At 39.3% G+C, this 21,026-nt stretch overlaps 1 protein-coding gene across 3 annotated transcripts in view; it reads left to right on the forward strand.

Annotated features, from left to right (window-relative positions):
* Positions 1–10,792: 10,792 nt before the first annotated feature.
* Positions 10,793–21,026, forward strand: part of cd164l2 (CD164 sialomucin-like 2) — a 69,682-nt gene continuing 59,448 nt past the window's right edge. For all 3 annotated transcript variants that reach the window (XR_005631077.1, XM_039740092.1, XM_039740091.1), the window contains exons 1-2: positions 10,793–11,195; positions 12,045–12,137. Coding sequence is in view for 2 of the 3 variants with exons in the window: in XM_039740092.1 (XP_039596026.1) it covers positions 11,120–11,195; positions 12,045–12,137 (169 nt within the window). In the remaining variant the exon portion in view is untranslated. The remainder of the gene's footprint in view (positions 11,196–12,044; positions 12,138–21,026) is intronic.

Genomic DNA, 21,026 nt, shown 5'->3' on the forward strand with positions numbered 1-21,026 from the left:
GCCATGACTTACTAAGTATTTGAAAGGGTCACGGGCAGGCATTTAATGCTGCCTTTTAAGAGGGAATGACACAACGGAGGAGAGAAGATGGGAACAGCATTTTTATTTTTTTAATTTTACCATAGCATGGCACTCTGATGAGTGATTAATTACGATTGATATTACAAATCCTTTTTTCTAAAGTCATTGTCCCAAGTCTTTTCCTAAAGGGCAGGTTAGGTACAGCTGGGGATCTTGCACCAGTACAGCACGTTGCTGCGCCCACCACATGACGAAACAGCTCAGGATCCTGGTTAGCAACCCCCCAAGGCAAACACACGGTCCAGTCCCACACCCTGGAAATAACCCTCTATCTGCCGCAGGCCTGGTCCAGCCACTCTGGTCTTCAACAATAAGGATCCTGTGAGCCGGGGAACGCGTCACATGGCCGTAGTGTCATAACTGACGCTCCCTCACAATGCAGGTAATGTGTGTCATTCGGGACTCCATGAGCAACCCTAAAGGCCCAGCTATAAAGATAGTCACAAAAAATCTACAGTGCAGGTAAAATTTAGGGCTTTACAGAAATTTGGGGATTTGTTTCCAGGAGGAGACTCAACTATTCTATTTGTAATGAGTATGTTATTCAGTTATTCTATCCATGGATCCATTTTCAAATCCTGTTTTGTCAGTTGTGGGTGGCGCAGTGGTTAACACTGCCACCTCTGACACCCAAGGCCTTGGTTTCAAATTCCAAACCCAGTTGTCGTCTATGTGGAGTTGCCTTGTCATCCGCATGATTATATGGTTTTCTTCACTCATCTCCAAACACACTGTGCTAAACTGACCCTGTGTGAGTAGCTGAGTGGGCCTTGTGATGGACTGCTGTCCTTTTCAGGCTTGCTTCGTCTTGTGGCTGGGATTGTTGGGATAGGCTTTGTCCATCCACAACCCTCAACTTGATTAAGCAACTCTGAGAAATGTGACTCTAGATCAAGTGCCATACTAATAAAGCTCATGTCTACTTAACATCCAACACCCTATGCACTATTATAAGTAAACACAAAATGGCATAAAAATGAAAAGGGGTAAACATTCAGATTAGTGGCATCTCAGCAAAGGCAACATTAAGTGACCACAGAGACTAATTGTTGAGGCCCAGCTGGTTTCTCTGGAGTGTCAGATCTCTGAAGGCTAGTAAGACCAGTTAGCCAGCACATGGATTTTGAGTGTGATGTGTTTTGTTTCTGTTAGTCAGTGTGGGGAAATCAGGAAGCGTTTAGCATTTTATAGAAAAAGCAACGGCTGCTTTATGAATGCTGCCAAGAGGGAATTACAGCAGTCCAGCCGAGACTCAGCCATTGCATGGCATTCAAGCTGCTCTACGGCTCCGCTTAGGCATAAGCAAATCATCCAGATAAAGGGAAACTGCACAATGTTCATCATTAATGATAATGCGTACATTTTTCAAAATCTACAAGAGTGCAGTTATATCTATATTCATGGAGAGGCTGTAGAGCAGTTCAGGCTTTAAGGGGCAAGCTGGAGGAGATATTCAAGTTCAAATTTATTGTCATATATGCTGTAAGAGTGTATATACATATTATTAAGAACACCTGCTTATCTGTGCAATTTCCAAATCAGCCAGTTACGGGGCAGCAGCAAAATACATAAAAATCATGCAATTACAGGTCTGGAGTTTCAGTTAATGTTTACATCAAACACCAGAATAGGAGGATCTCAGTGACTTCGACCTTGACATGATTGTTGGTGCCAGATGAGCTGCTTAGAGTATTTCTGTAACTGCTGATGTCCTAACAATTTTCTCCTACATCAGTCTCTAGAATTAACACAGAATTGTGCAAAAACACATCCAATGAGCATCAGTTCTGCAGATAGAAATGCCTTGTTGATCGAGATCAGAGGGGAATGGCCAGACTGGTTCAAGCTGACAGAAAGTGTACAGTAACTCAGATAACCACTCTGTACAACTGTGGTGAGCAGAAAAGCATCTCATTGTACACATTAAACATTGAGGTGGACGAGCTACAACAGCAGGAGACCGAGAACAAAAAGCTGAGGCTGCAGTGGACACAGGCTCACCAAGCTGGACAGCAGGAGACTGGAAAAACATAGCCTGCTCTGATGGATCTCAGCTTCTGCTGAAACACTCAGATGGTAGGGTCAGAATTTGGCATCAACAGCATGAATCCATGCACCTAAACTGCCTTGTGACAACAGTCCAAGCTGGTAGTGGTCTAATAATGTGGAGAATGTCTTCTTGGCACACTTCATGCCCATTAATACCAATCACCTATCTGAGTATTGTTGCTGACCATCTACATCCCTTCATGACCACAATTTACACATCTTCTAATGGCTTTTCAGCATGAAAAAGTGATGATCATTTCAAACTGGTTTCATCAGTATGCCAATGTGTTCAGTGGTCTTCAGGGGCTACCAGGTCACCAGATCTGAATCCAAAACAACAGCTTTGGGATGTGGTAGAACAGGAGATTAACAGCATGAATTGTCTGAAAAAAACAGCATCATGCAATGATGTCAACATAGACCAGAATCTGATAGGAATGTCTCACACATCTAATGGAATTCATGCCGTGAAGAATTGAAGCTGATTTGAAAGCCAAAGGAATGACTGTCCATAGGCATATATAATACACTCACTGGCTACTTTATTAGGCACACCATGCTAGTCCTTTTGCTTCAGAACTCCCATAATTCTTTATGGCACAAATTCAACAAGGTGCTGGAAACATTCCTCAAAGTTTTTGGTCCATATTAACATGATGACATCATGCAGTCACTGCTTATTTGTCAGCTGCACTTCCATGATGTGAATCTCCTGTTCCACCACATCCCAAAGGTGCTCTAATAGATTGAGATTGGGGCCATTTGGGGGCCTTTTGAGTACCATGAACTCATTGTCATGTTCAAGAAACCAGTTTGAGATGATTTGAGCTGTGTGACATGGCACACTATGCTGCTGGAAGGAGCCATCAGAAGATGGTACACTGTGGTCATAAAGGAAAGGACATGGTCAGCAACACGACTATGGTAAGCTGTGATATTTAAATGATGCTCAGTTGGTACTAAAGGGCCCAAAGTGTGCCAAGAAAATATCCCCCACACGATTACATCACCACCAACAGCCTGAACCACTGATACATGCTTTCATGTTGTTGACACCAAATTCTGACCCTACCATCTGAAAGTTGTATCAGAAATCAAGACTCATCAAACCAGGCAATGTTTTCCAGTTTTCTATTGTCCAATTTTGGTGAGCCTGTGCAAATTGCAGCCTCAGTTACTTGTTCTTAGCTGCCATCTGCTTTACGTTTCGATATGTTGTTCTTTCAGAGATGCTCTTCTGCACACCTTGGTTGGAACGAGTGGTTATTTGAATTACTGTTGCCTTTCTATCACCTTGAGCCAGTCTGACAATTCTCCTCTGACCTCTGGCATCAATAAAGCATTTTCGCTCTGAGAACTGCTACTCATTGGATATTTTTCCTTTTTCAGACCATTCTTTGTAAACACTAGAGATAATTGTGCATGAAAATCCCAGTAGATTAGCAGTTTCAGAAATACTAAGACCCGCCTGTCTGGCATCAACAACCATGCCATATTTAGAGTCACTTAAATCACCTTTCTTCTGATACTTTGAGCTTCAGCAGGTCATCTTGACTAAAGCATTGAGCTGATTGAACTGATTGGCTGATTAGATATTTGCATTAACAAGCAGTTGAACAGGCATACCTAATAAACTGGCTAGTGAGTGTATATATGTTTTTATTTATTTTTATATATGTATATACATAAAATACAATGAAATTATTACGTTCATGTCTTCAACAAAATAGTACAATAGATTACAAGATAGTAGATACAACATCATACATTAAATTAAACATCATAAGATATATACTGTACAGTTTCATGATATACTGTATACAATGTCTCTGAATGTAATGGTGAAAGTGCTAACGGTCCTGTACCATTTGCAGGAATGGAAGAGAAAGGTCTTTAATAATGCTGTTGGTCTTCTACAGTAGTAAATGTTATACATGACCCAGACAGAAGGGGGCAGTGTGCCAGTAATACTGCTGAGTTGGATTCACCACCCTGGTGCTTAGCAGGTGTTTGTTATGCAGATGGTGTGTTGGCACTGTGCTGCGCACGTGTACAAACTGGTGGGCATAGATAGAGGATCCACCAGTCAAACAAAAATCTGAGAGGTTGCATTTCTGCATCAGGGGGAGGAATTTTGAACATATTAACAACAAGTGCATTTACTCCAAATAATAGTCCAAATAGACGAGTCCAAATCATTCTTTCCCCAAACGCTCTCAGTAGCGAACACTTTAAAAGTCTGTATTGGAAAACTAGGATCAGAAAATAGGACTTTTAACTTTTAAGTTTAATTTATCTTCACATTATAGAACAAACAGCACATCTAATAATTTTCTAAGCTGTTTTTTTCCATTGCAGAGTTTCCAGTCAGAGCTGCAAAGGGGGTGATACGCAGGTTTCCCGAATGACAGTTATAAGATGCGGACATGCACATCTACCAATCTATTCTCACCCAAGATGCACACTAGATAATTTTAAAAATCCTAAATGCAAATCTTTAATGCTTGGCAATTGGGAACCTTATTTTCTTAAACTCTTGCTAAATGTTTCAGATTAGCAGATGGCCGTGGTATTCGTCGCTTAAATGTACGTCCTTTTTTACATCAAATCCATTATTGTTTATTACCTGCTGCTAAAAAAAAATCTTTTTCTTTTTTTAACCATCAAATCTAGAAAAAGTGCGACGCCAGGCCCGCGGAGCCCAGTCTGAGCGCTGGCGGACTGAAGCAGCGCAGCTTGGTTGCCGTAGCAACAAGCAATACGCTCCGCTGGCTCGTGTCTCTCTCTCTCTCTCTCTCTCTCTCTGTCTCTCTCTCTCTCTCTCCCACTCCGCCGCTCGCTCTTTGCCAGCTTGCAATTTGTATTTTCCGAATGCTTTTCGCTTACTGCTATTACTCATTCTTTTTCCAGCAAAAGTCTTTATCTGATGCCTACTTTGATGGTCTTTTTTAGGTTTCTCCCTCTCTCTTTTTGATCTCCAAATGAGTCTGATGAAAGGATTTGTGCTTTTGAGAAAATAAAAGCATTCAGACTGGACCAATATTTCTCAGTACCCACACTGAGCATTAAGCGCTCTACGCAGACCCACACGTGAACCTTTCAGGAGCAATGTGACAATATTTCACAACAGCACATCTTACTGGAATTGTGTCATTTTCTTTTCCTTTTTGAACCTTATATATTATACGTATAATTCATCCACTAAAACACATTTAGATAATGTACAGTAGATAGATAGATAGATTTGCATCAGCTTTGTTAAACGACAGTATGAATACTATAGTCCACATCAACCCATTTCACGATTGCAGACCAATATTAAAGGAAATCATTTTAATAAGAAAACATTCGTGGGTTTATTACATGTAGGTGTTTATTATGATACGAGTATAAAATCATCGCGCTGAAAGATTTTGATTGTATATGCCGTTCGATTGCAACAAATGCTCGTTTTCCTTGCTTTTTTTAAACAAGCGGTGCTTTGGCGCCCTCATGTGGTAGCTGCCAAGATTCAAAGGAAAGTGGAAAGTATTCTCAACCTTTCCTATCCTTAAATCTTTGAGTCCAAAAATAATTCTGGAAAAAATAAAATTGACCATGTTCTTCCTTGAGTTGAATGATGAGTTAGTTGAAAATTCATGAAAATAAAGCACTAGCCTGTATGTAAATTAAAGCAACTGAGTGAAAAAGTATTCTTCCAGAATGCATAGTGATCCCTGATATTAATAAATCACCCCCATTTTCCAATAGATTCTTCAGTCTGTTAATGTGAAATTGAATATATCTGCCTCATAGAACTTATCTTGCTATTTGTATGTGCTTAAAGCCTTTCTGTGGTGTCTTAACCAATAAGCTCCAATAATATGTTGCAGAGGGTGTCCATCCTTTCATTTCCTGAGCCTCTTTTTTCAATTAGTGCATGAGATCCAAGTAAATTAAAAGGAGCCCTAATTGAATGTCATTTATTTTGTGTATACTGGTATATACAAATATGGTGGCTTGGTGATACAGTCCTTACTTCTGCTGCATCGGTGCTGTAGAAGATGTCGACAGAACTTGTTGCCTGTATCGAGTTTGTTCTTTCTCTTCATGTCTTTTGTTTGGTGTTTCTAAAGATGGCATTAGGCTCATTGGCACCCTAAACTACGCTGTGATGTGCGTGTGTGTGTGGATGCTGTCTTAGTGTTAGTCTACTCTGCCTGAAACAAAAATAAAAGGTTTTGAGCTTTGATGGGTGAATAATTTGTGTTACATAAATCTCAGAGTCACCTGTACCGAATTATCTGTGCATACGTAGCTTCTTACAAGTTTCCCGGGCAAGGCCAAATCTTCTGTCCTCCTGTCGAAGTAAAATGTTTTGTCCTTCCATTTTCTGAATCCACTTTTTCATGGGTAACAGTAATGTATTGAAACGGCAGTACAGGCAGGGTACAAACCAACTCTATGACATGGTGGACTCTCACGCAAACACACCACAGGCAGGTTAGGAGATGCAAAGAAGCGTAACTGTACATTTTAAGACATCAGGATGATAGTTAAATCTCCAGATAAAATTCATGTGAAGAACACTCCTAAAAATAAAAGTGCCAGAGAAGTTCTTCAGCTTGATTTTATCATGGAACTAAAAGGAACCATCCATATGAGGTACCAGAAAGAATCTTTATTTATTTAGAACCATAACAGGCCCCATAAATAACATGAATAGACGATAAGAGATTTGTGAGAAACCTGAAATTTAAAGGGGCTCAGCATATATAATATCACAGGCTAACTACAGGTTTTCTCAATTCTTGGTAGCCTTTTACACCTTAAAGCTTTCTCTTTTGTCCAATTTTAGGAACTTTTTCAAAGCCTAAAGACTAAAGCCTTTCCCATAATTAATTGTTTTGTTTGTTTTTTTTTTAATCAAGCAACAGTTCTATGAGGAACCACAGAAACCAGCAAAGTGCCATTTTAGAGCAATTAATTTTAAGAGCAAAGGGGTAAAATATAAAAATTCACCACAATCATTATTAATTAGAATAGGGCATTTTTATTGTACTGTATATAGCACTATCAACAGCATGCTCCATCACAACACACTATACAGAGCCAACAAAACTATAACCAACAACATGAGGAGGAAGACAGAAAAGAGATGACATCAAGAAGAGAGGACAAAGCACCACATCTGACCAGCAACAGAACCTTCTTGATCTGCTTTTTAAAGATTAAGGGAAATCTAGAACCTACCCAGGTAGCTTTTGGTTCAAAGTAACAACCCACCCTGAATGGGATGTCATTTTCTCACAACAATGTACTACATATGAATTATTCAAAACAAGAGCTAGTGTCACACAATAATATTAATGTGAGCCCAGTGAGGAAGGCCAGTTTTAAAATACAACAAAGAAGATTCAGGTCTTCATACTCAATAATCATTAACAAAAGCAGAACTAAAGAAAGTAGTTTCATGGGAATGAAACAAAAATCTAAAATATCACGACTGTTGTTTTACTAATTTCATCATCCATTTACTGAAATACAATCACTGTGTCCTATTTGACTGATTGTGTTTTATCTTTGTGTTTTGAGGTTTAATTTTGAGTTACCTTCGGAAATAACAGGCGCCAGAGTTAGTGGTAACCATGCCGACCGCACGGATTGAGGGTTTGGAAAGTGTGAGCTGCCTTCGGCTATAAACCCAGAGACACTGCACCAAGTGGCACTTTAGCTGTAATATCGAGCAGCCTGTTCTAGTGCAAGTGCTCTGCCATTACCAAAGGCCTGCAAAGAGCACACATGAGATTTTGGACTGCACTTACTAAATAAACCGCTTTGAAAAATGTGGAACCAGTGGCGGCAGTATGCTTTTATTCATCTGTTCAGTTCTAAAGCCAAACAAGCTCTGTGGATATCAATCTATGGACAATATGGACATGTGAAAAATACTGAATGCTTTATTAATCTATTGTGACATGATAAATACATGCAACATACTCGTACAATACAGATAGATAGATAGGTAGATAGATATAACACACGCTATATAAAAGATAGATACATACATAGATATGAAAGGCACTATATAATATATATAAAATGAACTGTAACATATATATGAAAGGAACTATATGATAGATACAGGGAGGTCCAGATCTAATTATGCAGGTCCAGATCGTCTGGATGACTTTGATTTATGCGGGGACGATTCCAGTTCAGCACAAAGACGATTCTTCATGTCGTCAGTTTGCACACTTCTCGATGGTCCGGGATTTTTCGGATGATTTTCTATATAATAAACTTAATAAGTTATAGCGTAATGGAAATTGCATAATTAGATCTGGACCACCCTAGATAGATATGGCACACACTATATAAGAGATAGATACACAGATATGAAAGACACTATATAATATATGAAATGAACTATAAGATAGATATGAAAGCAACTATATGATAGATAGATAGATAGATAGAAAAAAGGAAAGCTAAAAAAGAATGAAAAATGTCTGACTTGACAATCTCAACCCCGGTAAGTCATTATGCTACTGGTATAAAGGAACCTTCATAGTGTTTCTTAACACAGTTCTCCTGTGTAATTCTTTGGCTGAAAGTCCTCAGTGTTGGTGTGTTAAAGAGAGGATGTGCAGCATTGTTTATAAAGGCAGTCATTTTTCTCTCCATTCTCTCTATTGCTACAACCTCCTGAGGGTCCCGAGTGTGTCTTATAACTGAGCCTACCTACCCTTTTAATTAGCTTGCTGATTTGGTGGGCCTCTCTTGAACTTCTTTTACCCAATACATCACAGCATAGAAAATTGCACTGCCCATCAAAGAGTTGTAGAAGATATAAAGGATGTCATTACCTACATTAAAGGAATGTAGTCTCCTAAAAAAAGAGTCTGCTGTGTCCTTTCTTATATAGTTCATCTGTGTGATGAGATCAGTTGAACCTGCCATTGACGTGAATCCCCAGGTTCTTGTAGGAGCACACCACCTCTACATTCACTCCCCAAACAGTGGCCGGAAATACAGTTCAGGCTGTATGAGGTCATTCTACATAACATAAATGATCTAAATCAGTCCTCATGGTTGTCAGGCTTCATGTGGAAGAATTAGATGATGTTGGTCATGTGGACATCTGGCCTTCAATCCATCATTGTAGGGACTGCATGGTGCTTTGATCAAGTGGTGATGGCGCAGTTCACCACCACAGAAAACCAGAAAAAGAACAGCAGAGAAAGTAGGGGTTAGTACAGATTGCAGAGCCATGGTAAAATGATAATTAAATGTCTATACAGAATATCAGGGTTATACTAAAATGAAGCTATAAGAAAGCCATATTAAAATAATGGGTTTTTAGCAGTTTTGTAAAATGCTCCACCATATTAGCCTGGCAAATTTCTATTGGTAAGCTATTCCAGATTTTAGGTGCATAACAGCAGAAGGCCGCCTCACCACTTCTTTTAAGTTTAGCTCTTGGAATTCTAAACAGACACTCATTTGAAGATCTAAGGTTACGATTTGGAGTGTAAGGTGAGAGGCATTCCGAAATATAGGATATATTATATAATATAAATACATTAGTTTACAAGTCTGACTTGCTCCTCCTTATTTAACTGGGTGTTTAAAATTTCCATTCCAGTTCATATGTATGTCATTAGTATTCTATACAGTAAATGTCTATACTGTATGTATTATTACTCACATGATAACTGTGAAATGGCTTGCTAAGAGACAGCTTCTTCTCACTTGACACATCAGGCTTTTGTTCCTGCATCTTTAGGGTACTCCTGTTAAGACTGACCTGACTGAACACATTGACAGACTCAGGGATCTCTCTTACAGGCAACAGTGCTTGAACCCTCAAGTGTCCATTTGAAGTATCATGTTGTCTTTATCAGACCTGTAGCCTGACTTGTTTTGGATCTCTGGTCTTAATCTTTGAGTGAATTGTGGCCACTCCAATTAGACATTCTGCTCAATTTGAGATTGCAATAAGAAATTAAACACAAGCTTTGAAGGATCTCATTACACTTTAGATCAACAAAGAAAACGATTTCCCCCCTTTGTGGTTTAGCGGTAGAGATTTTGGGGATCATGTTTTTTGGGGGCAGTTCCCCCTTTGGGTTCTGCGCCAGGTGAAGGGGTTCGGGGGTCTTCCATGGGTTTTTGCGCCAGTCCATGAGAGGAGGGGGAGGTCACCCGTGGGGTTTATTAAAATAAAGAACAATATATTGAGGGGCCCCTTAACCTCTCATAGTCGGCACTGAGGTTTCTGCAGACGTAATGGACAATTTGAGGCGCTTGCGCTTTGTTCCTCCTACGATACATAACATTTTTAAAAATGCTGTAAAAATGGTAAGCTCAGCTCTGCTCTGTCTGATCATGTCTGGCGCGATTTATTTAGACAACACGACGCTATCATACCTTACCTATCCGATAGCTTATTAAGACGCACTGCGTGTTTTTCATAAATACACTTTTGAAGAAACATGGAAATCCATTCTTGAGAATTCCGAGTAGATGAACAGCAGCCCATTCAGCGACGTAGACAAGGTTGCAATTGCTAAGTCTCCTAAAGAATCACTTTGCGCATGTGCCAGATGAGGGTTGCAGCGTCAGGAGGAGTGGTGTGTGTGTTTGTGTGTGTGTGTGTGTGTGTGTGCGCGAGCGCGTGTGTGTGTGGCAAGGCCCCCTGTTCGCTTTCTTCACTTGATACACACAGATAGATCACGTTGGACCTCCGTTTCGGTTGACCGATCAGCTATCAATTACAGGCTGGTGTGACGGCCAGTCCCGTAGAACAGCCAATAAAGAGACAGTGCACGCCTAGACTTTTCGGTCATTTTCTTCCGCATGTCTCTCTAGTTCTATTCATTTGAAAAACTTGTAGTAAGAGCCTCTTTAAACTCTTTCACTGCTCTTGTAGCCGTCGCTTGCACTATTGCTGATAACCTGACGGCATATACTGTAATTGCTTATCCTGCGCAACTGTGTGGAAAAGATGAGTTCTTTGAGAATCGTCTTTGGAGCTGCTGTAATCGCGACGGTGATGCAGGGCAGTTATTGCCAATCGACAGGTAAGTCGTTAGTTGTGGAATAGCGTGAGCCAGTTGACATTTTCAGCAGCGCCTTCAGCTGCATGCACAGCTGCCTTCAGCTGATGTGCGCTTTTTTCATCAGGATGTACCTGATGTTATCTAAACATCGCATTTAAGAAAATGTCCATTTACTAAGGGTCAATTTAGCAACGCCAATCCAACTAACCTCAAAGTCTTTGGAATGTTTTAAGAATATCTTAATCTGATCTAGCATCTTTTCAAGTCTTGGACAGTCACTTTCTATCCTGAAGCTCAGGAGTCGGATACTTTCGCCTTTAAATTTCAAAAACGGTGAAAATGCAAAACTGATGTCAGGGTGAAATTCTTCAACTTGAAAGGGACTATTTTAAAGAGTCTGTAGTCATTATGACAGTCGGTTATATTTATTTGGACCGACATATCTAGCTTTTGGACTTTGTAAACGTTGTTGAGGTAAAAGAAAAATATAGACGTTTTAGTTTACCCAGACAACTCTTTACAATCTGTCGTATAATTTTGCATTGTAAAGTGAGGGAGGATTTACTATTCAGTGGAATCTTGTTTCATTAGTAGATTCAGCTATTAATCCCCCATATAAACCATTAAAACCAGGCTTAAACAGCTGACTAAATAGATGGTGGCAGTATGTCTGTGTTTAAATGTTAATCAAGATGGCTAATTTTACTTCCACAAATCTACTTGCCAGTGCTCAATTGCTCCTCAAAGTAATCTGATTTTTTTAAGTTATTTTGAGGAATATCAAGCATCATCTTATCAGTTGGATCCAATTCACAATGTTCGATGGTCTCATGCTAAGAGTTTGAAATCTTTATAACTTGTGTCCCACAGGGAGCTGTGTGCAGCTGAACACGTGCGACAAGTGCATTTCAGGGGATGCCTCTCTGAACATTACCAAGTGTCTGTGGCTTCAGTGTGATTCAGGTAAGACATTCTGTGGAATCATTTGAAATGAAGGGACACAAGAGGCCTTTGTGACATTTATATTTGTGTCAGCATTGTACATTAATAGCTGTGTTGTATAGTGGCAATGTGGTTAGCACTATTCTCCAGCAATTCCGGTTCAAATACAAACCAGAACGCTTCCTGTGTTCAGGTTTGGTTATCTGACAAACAGGTCACATATGAATAAGCATGTCCAGCAGCTGGCGGCTCCAACCAAGCTTGGCTCCCAGAACACGATTTGTCTCCTTCTAACTGTGAGTGGGATTAAACTAAATCAAAAACTGGAAGGGCTGATGTTCTTTTACTGGTGGGTGCTGAACCTGTCCTGGTTTAGAAATTTAGTTGATCTGAGCCCAAATTAAATTCATCATTACTTGTTCCTGTATTTAGTGTACTAGAACCTGTCAGGCTGAACGCTGTTCACTTCTTTTTTTCTACAAACATCGCTTCATATTGGTATTGTTTTTGAGATCACATGGAGTTCATTGTGCTTATTTTTCATCTGATCACTTATTTTCTAAAATAGGTTGAATTTGACAAGTGCAGACTAGTGGGAATGACAGGTGCTAATCAATAATTTATCGCCCAGTGCTTTGTGGTCAGCTCTTTAAATTATGCTTCTTTATTGGAACATATTTTATAAAAAAAAAAAAAATGGTCTGATTAAAGTGGCAGAGAGTAAACGCAAACAAGTAGCCTCATCAATAAGTATATATTAAAAATAGACAATTAACATAAATAGAAAAAAACACAGCTAACAAGGAGCCAAGTAAGAAATAGGGGCTCACCTACAACTGAAGTTTAGCATCCATCCATTCATCCATGTTTCAAAGCTACCATTCTAGAGCAGGGTTATGCGGAACCTGGAGCCTATCCCAGCAAACATGGAGCACAAGGCAGGAACTATCAGGCACCAGTCCATCACAGGGTGAACAAAAACACACACTAGAGCCAATGTAGCATCGCCAACCCAGCTAACCTGCATGTCTTTGGACTGTGGGAAGAAACCCTCATAGATGTGGGGAGAACATGCAAACTCCATACAGGCAGTATGCAGGACAAGAGGCATGGTCTCCTTCTTGTCAGGCAGCAGTGGCACCGCTGTACCACTTCAAATTTAAAAATTAATCAATGATTGTGCCAGATGGAGAATTTGCACCTAATGTCACCCATCTGAGACATATTTTTGCACTTTTTAAAATATAAAGTGAATCATATCATTAGCATTAGTATCCATTAATACTTTTATTTATGCATTTATTTATTTTTAAAGAGAGGGTCATCTCATCTTTGGCTTCAAAATTTTCAGATTTATTCTAGTTGGTTTTTTTTAGTTACTTAGTCAATACTTAAATAAGATGAATAAATTCTAAGAAAAAAAAATGCAAATTAGTTCTTCCCATAAATTCTTGAGGGAAATAGGAACCAATTCTTCAGCAACATCATTTTTTACCTGGATCAATTATTAGGAAAATCAAGTTGACTCAGTAATTCGTGAATATTCTCACTTTTAGTTTGTCAGACTCCATAAAGTGTGCTTTACAAGTGTTTGTGCTCTGCTACTTTAATCATTCATTTTGTGGTCTTGGCTGCTCTAATACTGGGTCACCATGGGCCTTCACCTGAGAACAAAGTATACAGTTTAAAAAGTAACATTTACTTCAGTAAAACAGCAGGTATGAATTATGAGGCAGGAACTCTTCCCCTTTATTGAAGACTCGTTTTCTTGTGTCCCAAATTAACGAAGCGTCCTAATTAAAATGCAGTTTTTTTCTTTGTTAATGAGGTCATGTTAAGTCATATTTCCTCATGACTTAAGTTTCAGTCCAGTAAACTGTGTTCAGAGCTGCATCACCAGCAAAACCAAAGAACTGGTTATTGACTTTCACCTTACCAAAGAGCCTCTGTGTCCTGTTAGTGTTCAAGGAGTGGATGTAGAAGTGGTCCACTTATATAAGAATTTGGGAGTCCATATCAACTACATGTTGGACTGGTCTCAGAACACAGAGGAATTATATAAGAAAGGGTAAAGCAGTTTCCTTTTTCTTAGGAGACTGCATTCCTTTAATGTGGAAAGTGACATCCTTCAAATCTTCCGCAACTCTCTGATGAACAGTGCAATCCTGGTCTGGTTACATCACTTCAAGAGAGGCTAGCAAAATCAACTAGCTAATTAAAAGGGCAAACTCTGTTTTGGGACACACTCTGGACCCCCTGGAAGTCATAGCAAAAGAGATAATTTAAACAAAACTGAGTGCCATTATGAACAATGCTGCACATCCTCTCTGTGACACACCAGCACTGAGGCCTTTCAGCTGACAAATCATTGAACAGAAATGTATCAGAAAATCCTACAGGGGCTCCTTAATGCCAACAGCAGTATGTCTGCATAATGCCTCACTGCGACCATATCTGACAAGTTAGATGTGTGTGTTCAGACCATAATGTGTCTATCTATCTATCTATCTATCTATCTATCTATCTATCTATCTATCTATCTATCTATCTATCTATCTATCTATCTATCTATCTATCTGTGTGTGTTCAGACCATAATGTGTCTATCTGTCTGTCTGTCTACATCAAAAAGATTGTAAGACTACCCAGGTTTTATTCCTGCATTGTGCCAAACAGGCAGAACCCCATAGAAGACTCTGAACTGCATAAGCAGGTTAGAAAATAAACAAACTGATGGAAGATATTTATCTTAGCAGAAAAGATGAATTTGCTGCCTCAAAGTTCTGTTCATCTTCCATTGACATTCAGTTGCAGTTTTAAATGGGGTGGTGAGTGGAAGTAATGTCCCTTTACAAGTGCAGTATTTGAGGATCCACATAGTTCCCAGATCCCTTCAGTTTATTTAAAGTTGCACATTGCTGATTTTCTTGAACAGGGTGGACATTCCTGTTTATTTTCCTCATGTCTAAATGTGACTGCATGTGACTCGGTTGCCTAATCGTATTATTTCCCATGTGACCTGCATTGGCCTGGCACATAATTTAATCTTCTATTTTTCCCCATTTTAAATGGTTTGTGATTCAGTAGCACTATTTGAACATGTGACCCTCGGGACCACCTCTGTGACTCTAAGAAAGTCACTTCATTGTCTAAAGCTCCAAATAAAAGCCATGTGTTACTATTTATTGGTATATTCTGCGGGAGAAAAGCTGCTCTTTCTGATAGGTGCTACATACAATAAAGTGAAAAAGATAATTTTGCATAAACAAACCATGTTTTCTTTGTAACTCATTTGACAAGCCTTCTCCTACTTTCAGTTCCTTTGCTCCTTCATCATCTCGATTATCCTTGAAACAAACACATTCCTGCATTTTTTTATGACTTGCCATACTACCACTTCATTCTCCCTAGTTGTCTTGCTTTTTGTGTGCTGTTTCTACTTTTGCTTCTACTGATCTCCTATCATTGTTTACCTAATGTAATTCATACTGTAGCAGCTATTATTATAAAGAGTTCATATACGCATTCATTAAATTACAACTGTCAGCGTTTGGAAAGGTCACACATGACTTTTTTAATCACTTTTGGTGCATGAATTCTTTAAGTCTGCTGGGACTTTTAGTCACCACAGATGTCCCTGACTGGACTCCATCTTGTTCACAGTGTTATCCTCCTCCTTTCATTCTGTGCAGCTTCTCGTAACAGTTAAGCCAAGACGCAGAGGTTGTCAGTCTTTCCATATCTTCTCCTTCATCTGTTATGGTCACTCAATGGCTAACTTTCACTTCTTTCTTCTTAGAACACTTTTCCTGGCTGGCTGCAGTGGGTGCTGTTTTTATTCCTCCTTATCATCTACTTATTGATTATAACTCTGTTATAATGACAACAGGATTGTTTTCATTAGGCGGACATATGTCAACTCAAATCAAGCTTATTGTCTTGTGTAGTCAGTACAATGAAATTCTTCCTTACATGTCTCTTCGGAAGGTTGGCAAAGTACAATAATTAAATAAGCAAGTAAGCAAATTTTATTTATAAGCCAATTTTAAAACCACATTATGTTGACCAAAATGCTGTACATATAAGAGATAAAAGGCAAGGAAAAGGACAGCAAAGTTACAAATCACATAATCACTAGCACAGACACTTAAAGACATAAAATAAAGGCCAGCTGTATAAACATGTATCCAGATGGACTCAAAAGCCAACAAAAATGTGTTTAGAGTCTACATTTAAAATCAATAATGAAGGGAGCAGTTCAGACATCGAGGGGTGGGCTGTTCTACAGTCTTGCAGCAGCTATTGCAAAGGTACAGTCCCCTTCGAGTTTTAATCAGGATCGAGGCACAACTAACAACAGCTGACACAATTTCCTTTCCTTGGCAATATAAGATGGGACCAAACCATTTAAAGGTTTAAAAAGAGAAAATCGTACTGTACTTCAAAATGAATCCTAAACCAAAATGGGAACCAATGATGGGAAGCTAAAACTAAACTGAATCTAAAACTAGCACCTTAGCGCTAGCTAATAATCCCACCTCAGCATTCTGTACCAATTGCAGATGTAACAAATGCAATTGATTAACTGATACCCTTATAAATCAATAAAGAAATAAAATGTATACATAGCTTGCAAAATATATACAATATTTCAGTTGTTATGATTGAGTGTCGGCAGCCATACCACATGCACTTCAGAACAGGTCATCCACCTGAAGCTAAGTATATTCAGACCCAGCCAGTACTTGGATGGGAGACCCTCTAGGAAAAGCTTGGATTGCTGCTGGCAAGGCCAGCAGGGGGCGCCTACCCTGTGCTCTGAATGTGGATCCCAATGCACCAGCTGTAAAAATAGCGCCATCCTTTGAATGAGACATAAAACTGAGGTCCTCACTCTCTGTGGGCATTAAAGATCTCTGGGCATCCTTTGTAAAAAGTGGGGTGTACACCAATGTCCTACCCACCATGGCCTGGTCATTCTGGCCCCCTGGTCATCATCTGTCTCTATTTAGCTAACTACTTCTCAACCCTAACAGTTAGCATGTGGTGAGTGTGCTGGCATAATAATGGCTGCCATTGCATCATCTAAGTGGGTGCTGCACATTAATGGTGGTTGAGGTGCTTCCCCACTCACTGTGTAAAGCATATTAAGTAGTGAGAAAAGAGCGATATAAATGTAAAGATTATTAGTATTATTATTAATCCTATGACTGAACATAATTGCATGTGACTTTGCTCTCATCAAAACCGAGTGGCATATACTGAGGCCAGAGAGCAAAGTGAGGTGCCATGCTTTTGAAAATGACACTAAGTGCAGAATAGACTAAGTCATGAGAAAGAAATTAGTTTTTCATGGATGTAAAGCCACTGTCTGTAGATAAAACAGACAAAAGGATGTGGCAGTTGTCAGACAAAACTCGACCACAGACAGTTCCAAGTTCAATTAAACTGTCGTTTTTTAACAACGGTTCCTTTTCAGGCTTTAATGCACCAAACAGCACACCAGCATCTTCCGTCCTCTTCCTGTCCTTCTCTTTGAGCATCGTCTATCTTTCTCCCAACTCTGGCTCTCCAATGCTCCCTTTCATCTTGAGCCAGGGAATGAATGCCTCTGGAATTGAGATGTTAACTTCTAGAAACATTTCTGGGTCACATGGAAGCTGCATGATATCCACAAGGTCTTTTCCATGGCAGCCTCTGGTGGCACTCAAGGACCCCTACAGGGTCACCCCTCTGGACTCCAACTCCCAGGAAACCCATCAGGTGTCCAAATTGGGAGCCAGCCAAAAGGAACATACTCATCTCTCGTGTGGGGGTTTGGTAAATTGTCCATAAAAAGCTATTTCATCCGGTCCTTCCATTACTTGTCCCTGATACTAATTGCGTCACCACTCCAGTGGTCCTTCTATTACATCAACTCGGCCAGGTAAGGAATCCTCGTCAACTACTGTCTGTATGCTACACCATCCTCTTTGGTATTTACAAGAGGTAATGTGAAAAGGTTAAGGTAGCACACATAACTGTGGTTAATAGATGTTTGTTAGGCTGAGCTGATGAAGTCAAAAGCACAAAATAGTAGGGCTAACATTGTTGCTTCCTTCCTGTGTCAGTCAGCACAGGAGGTGTGAGAAAAGACATGGTCAGAAGTGGAGTCAGTGGTCTTTGTCCAGGTCTTTTTCTTCTAATTTGTGCAATAAAGTCTAGCCACAGACATCCAGAGCTCTGCTCCATTGATAAGCCAATTAATTTCATATTTTGTTTCATATATGTTTAACTGCCTTCAAATTATATGTCAGTCATGTTACATGACACACCCAATATTTTGCATCTTTCTCAACATATCCATTTCAAGATGTACCTTTCCCATCATCCTTACTAAACATCCTTACACTATGGTTAAATTAGAGTTGTGGAAGGGTTACCTTAATGATGACTGTTGAGCAGGAGTGTCTTATTGTGAACATGTTGTGTAGCTGGAATGGTGTGTAGTGCTGTGGACCATAGTCAGACCATTCTTGTGCGAATCATGTGACATAAGCATGCACTCTCATTGGCTGTTGAGCAGAGCTTCTGAATCTCTGAGCTCTGCAGGTCTGCAGCTAGATCCTTTCCTTCCCCTGTGCACTCTTCTGATCAGTCCCTAAAGGCCAAACTGTTGCATGGGACCCTGTATAACCATTAATTTCTGCACATCTTAAACTGTGTGTCTGAAACATTGTGAAAATGGTAACTGAAGGTTCTTAAGTGTGTCACATTTAGTTCCACATTTCTTCTATCTAAGTTCTACATACCTACTCTTACCCTTGTGAAAAAACATGCCTTCAAACATTTTCATTATGTTTACTCTTAACTAGAGTCCATCTGTGCTACAGAGTATTTACAAAAGACTTTATTGTAATGTCTGACGTCAGCCGAGCTCAACCATCTATTTTTGGAACCTACGTTTTCCATTACAAGGTCACGGATAACTAGAGCCTATCCTTAGATGAAAAGGTAAAATCAACATTGGGTGGGTCACCTGTAAGTCACAAACACTCACTCATACCAGGCAAATGTGCCTCTGTCGTGTGAGAGAATAACCCCTTTGAGATGAGGAGAACATTCAAACTCCAATCATATAGTAACTGTTTTGAAGCTGAATAAATTTTGTGAAGATATCAGGCAGCAGCTTTAACCACTGAGTTCTACGCCATACTTGCTTCCTTTCAAAAGTCACAGACTTCTGTGTTATCTCCTTTTAGTGTTTACACTGCTTTAAGATAAACAGATTGACTGCCTTCCACTTCAAACTATTTAACCTGCATGTTATTTATAATGCTGCCTGCCCTTTTTATAATATGGAGACACAAACTGCATATGCAGTATTTCAAAGATGTTGTCCTTAGTGTGTTATGTAAATAAGTATTACTATTCTAAATGGTGACCATTATATACTATATCACAGCATCCTATTAGTATTTTAATTGATTCGGGACTGTCTGAAAGTGGACAATGACATATCCTCTATGACCACCAGTTCTTTTTCATGTGGTCTACTTTCCATCTTTAGACCATGTATTTTTGTCTACTCGGCCTGTCTCACTTTTAGAGCACCCTGCCTAGACCTGCTGGGTTTATTATAGCTTTAAGTAAGAGGCCAGTTCCATCCATTCATTTTATCTTAACTTTTAATATGAAGTGAGACACAAAAATAACTGGATTGGTAAAAAAAGAAATATTTATTGATGAATTACAGCAATCTAAAAATTGTCACCTTCTATATACTCCCCCTCCCGATCTCTACACCACTCCATACGTGTCTTCCATTGATTGAAACAGTGCTGGAAGTCTTCTTGCTTGAGGGTCAACAGGCTTGCCGTTTTTGTCTTCACTTCATTGAAGAAAAATCACAGGCAGCTAAATTGGGTGAATAGGGAGGATGATCAAGGATAGGAATGTTTTTGTCAGTCAAAAACTGTTTTACGGAAAAAGTGGAAATTTGTGAGAAGTTGGTTGTTGATTTGCTGTTCGATGTTTTCACCCGACATTATCACGGCAACTCATGTGCAAATACTTACTGGGCTATTGGCAGGATATACTTTGCTGTTCGGCGGTTTGAGAGGTCATGTAGGAGGAGATTCCTATGATTCTATGATTCATGTCCAGCCGACCTCCAGATGGTTACCAGGAAAGCCACAAGTCTAGTCTGGTTATTTTTGTGTCTCACCTCATACTCCACCAAAAAATGATATTTTTTCTTATATGTTACTTACCTCATGTAGTTTTTAGTGGCAGCTGAGAACATTTTTTAATCTCATGTTTTTGCTGAGAAAGGACATAACAAAGATTCAAACAGAAAAGAAGCCAGTAGCTTTTGAAATGAAGATCCACCTGTTCCTCTCACTGGTTAAGAACCCTGTCTTCAGTTCAAAAGCACAGTATGATGGGAATGTAACTTTCCTTTTTATAGTTTTCTGGATGTAAACATTAAAAATAATTTAGCAAAAAATGCATTCATTTTGCATGTTTTAAGCATGCCATTGGATAACAGACATGTGGATTATGCAACACAAGTTACATGAGAATTTATTTTTTCCTGTGGATGTTTTTCATATTTTTTGTTGTTGTCCAATGTTGGTGATTATTTGGTCCTTTTCTGTTAGAAGTTTTGTTATTTACTTTCTCCATGAAGCACAAAATTAAAAATTTTGGTAACACTTTAGTTTAGGTACTGTAGAAAAGCATGTATTGCATATTTACTCAAAAGTAGTAAGACCCAAACTAAGGATTCATTTGGTTTTAATTACCCGTATAAAACCCAAATAAACAGGGTATTAATCTTTGTGCAGTGTGGCATATTAGGAGCCTTTGATACACCAGAAAAATGACTTATGAATGTGAAGGATTAATGATCTCATGTTGAAATTTTACA

The sequence above is a fragment of the Polypterus senegalus genome, chromosome 17 (genome assembly GCF_016835505.1).
Source record: "Polypterus senegalus isolate Bchr_013 chromosome 17, ASM1683550v1, whole genome shotgun sequence".
Classification (NCBI taxonomy): Eukaryota; Metazoa; Chordata; class Cladistia; order Polypteriformes; family Polypteridae; genus Polypterus; species Polypterus senegalus.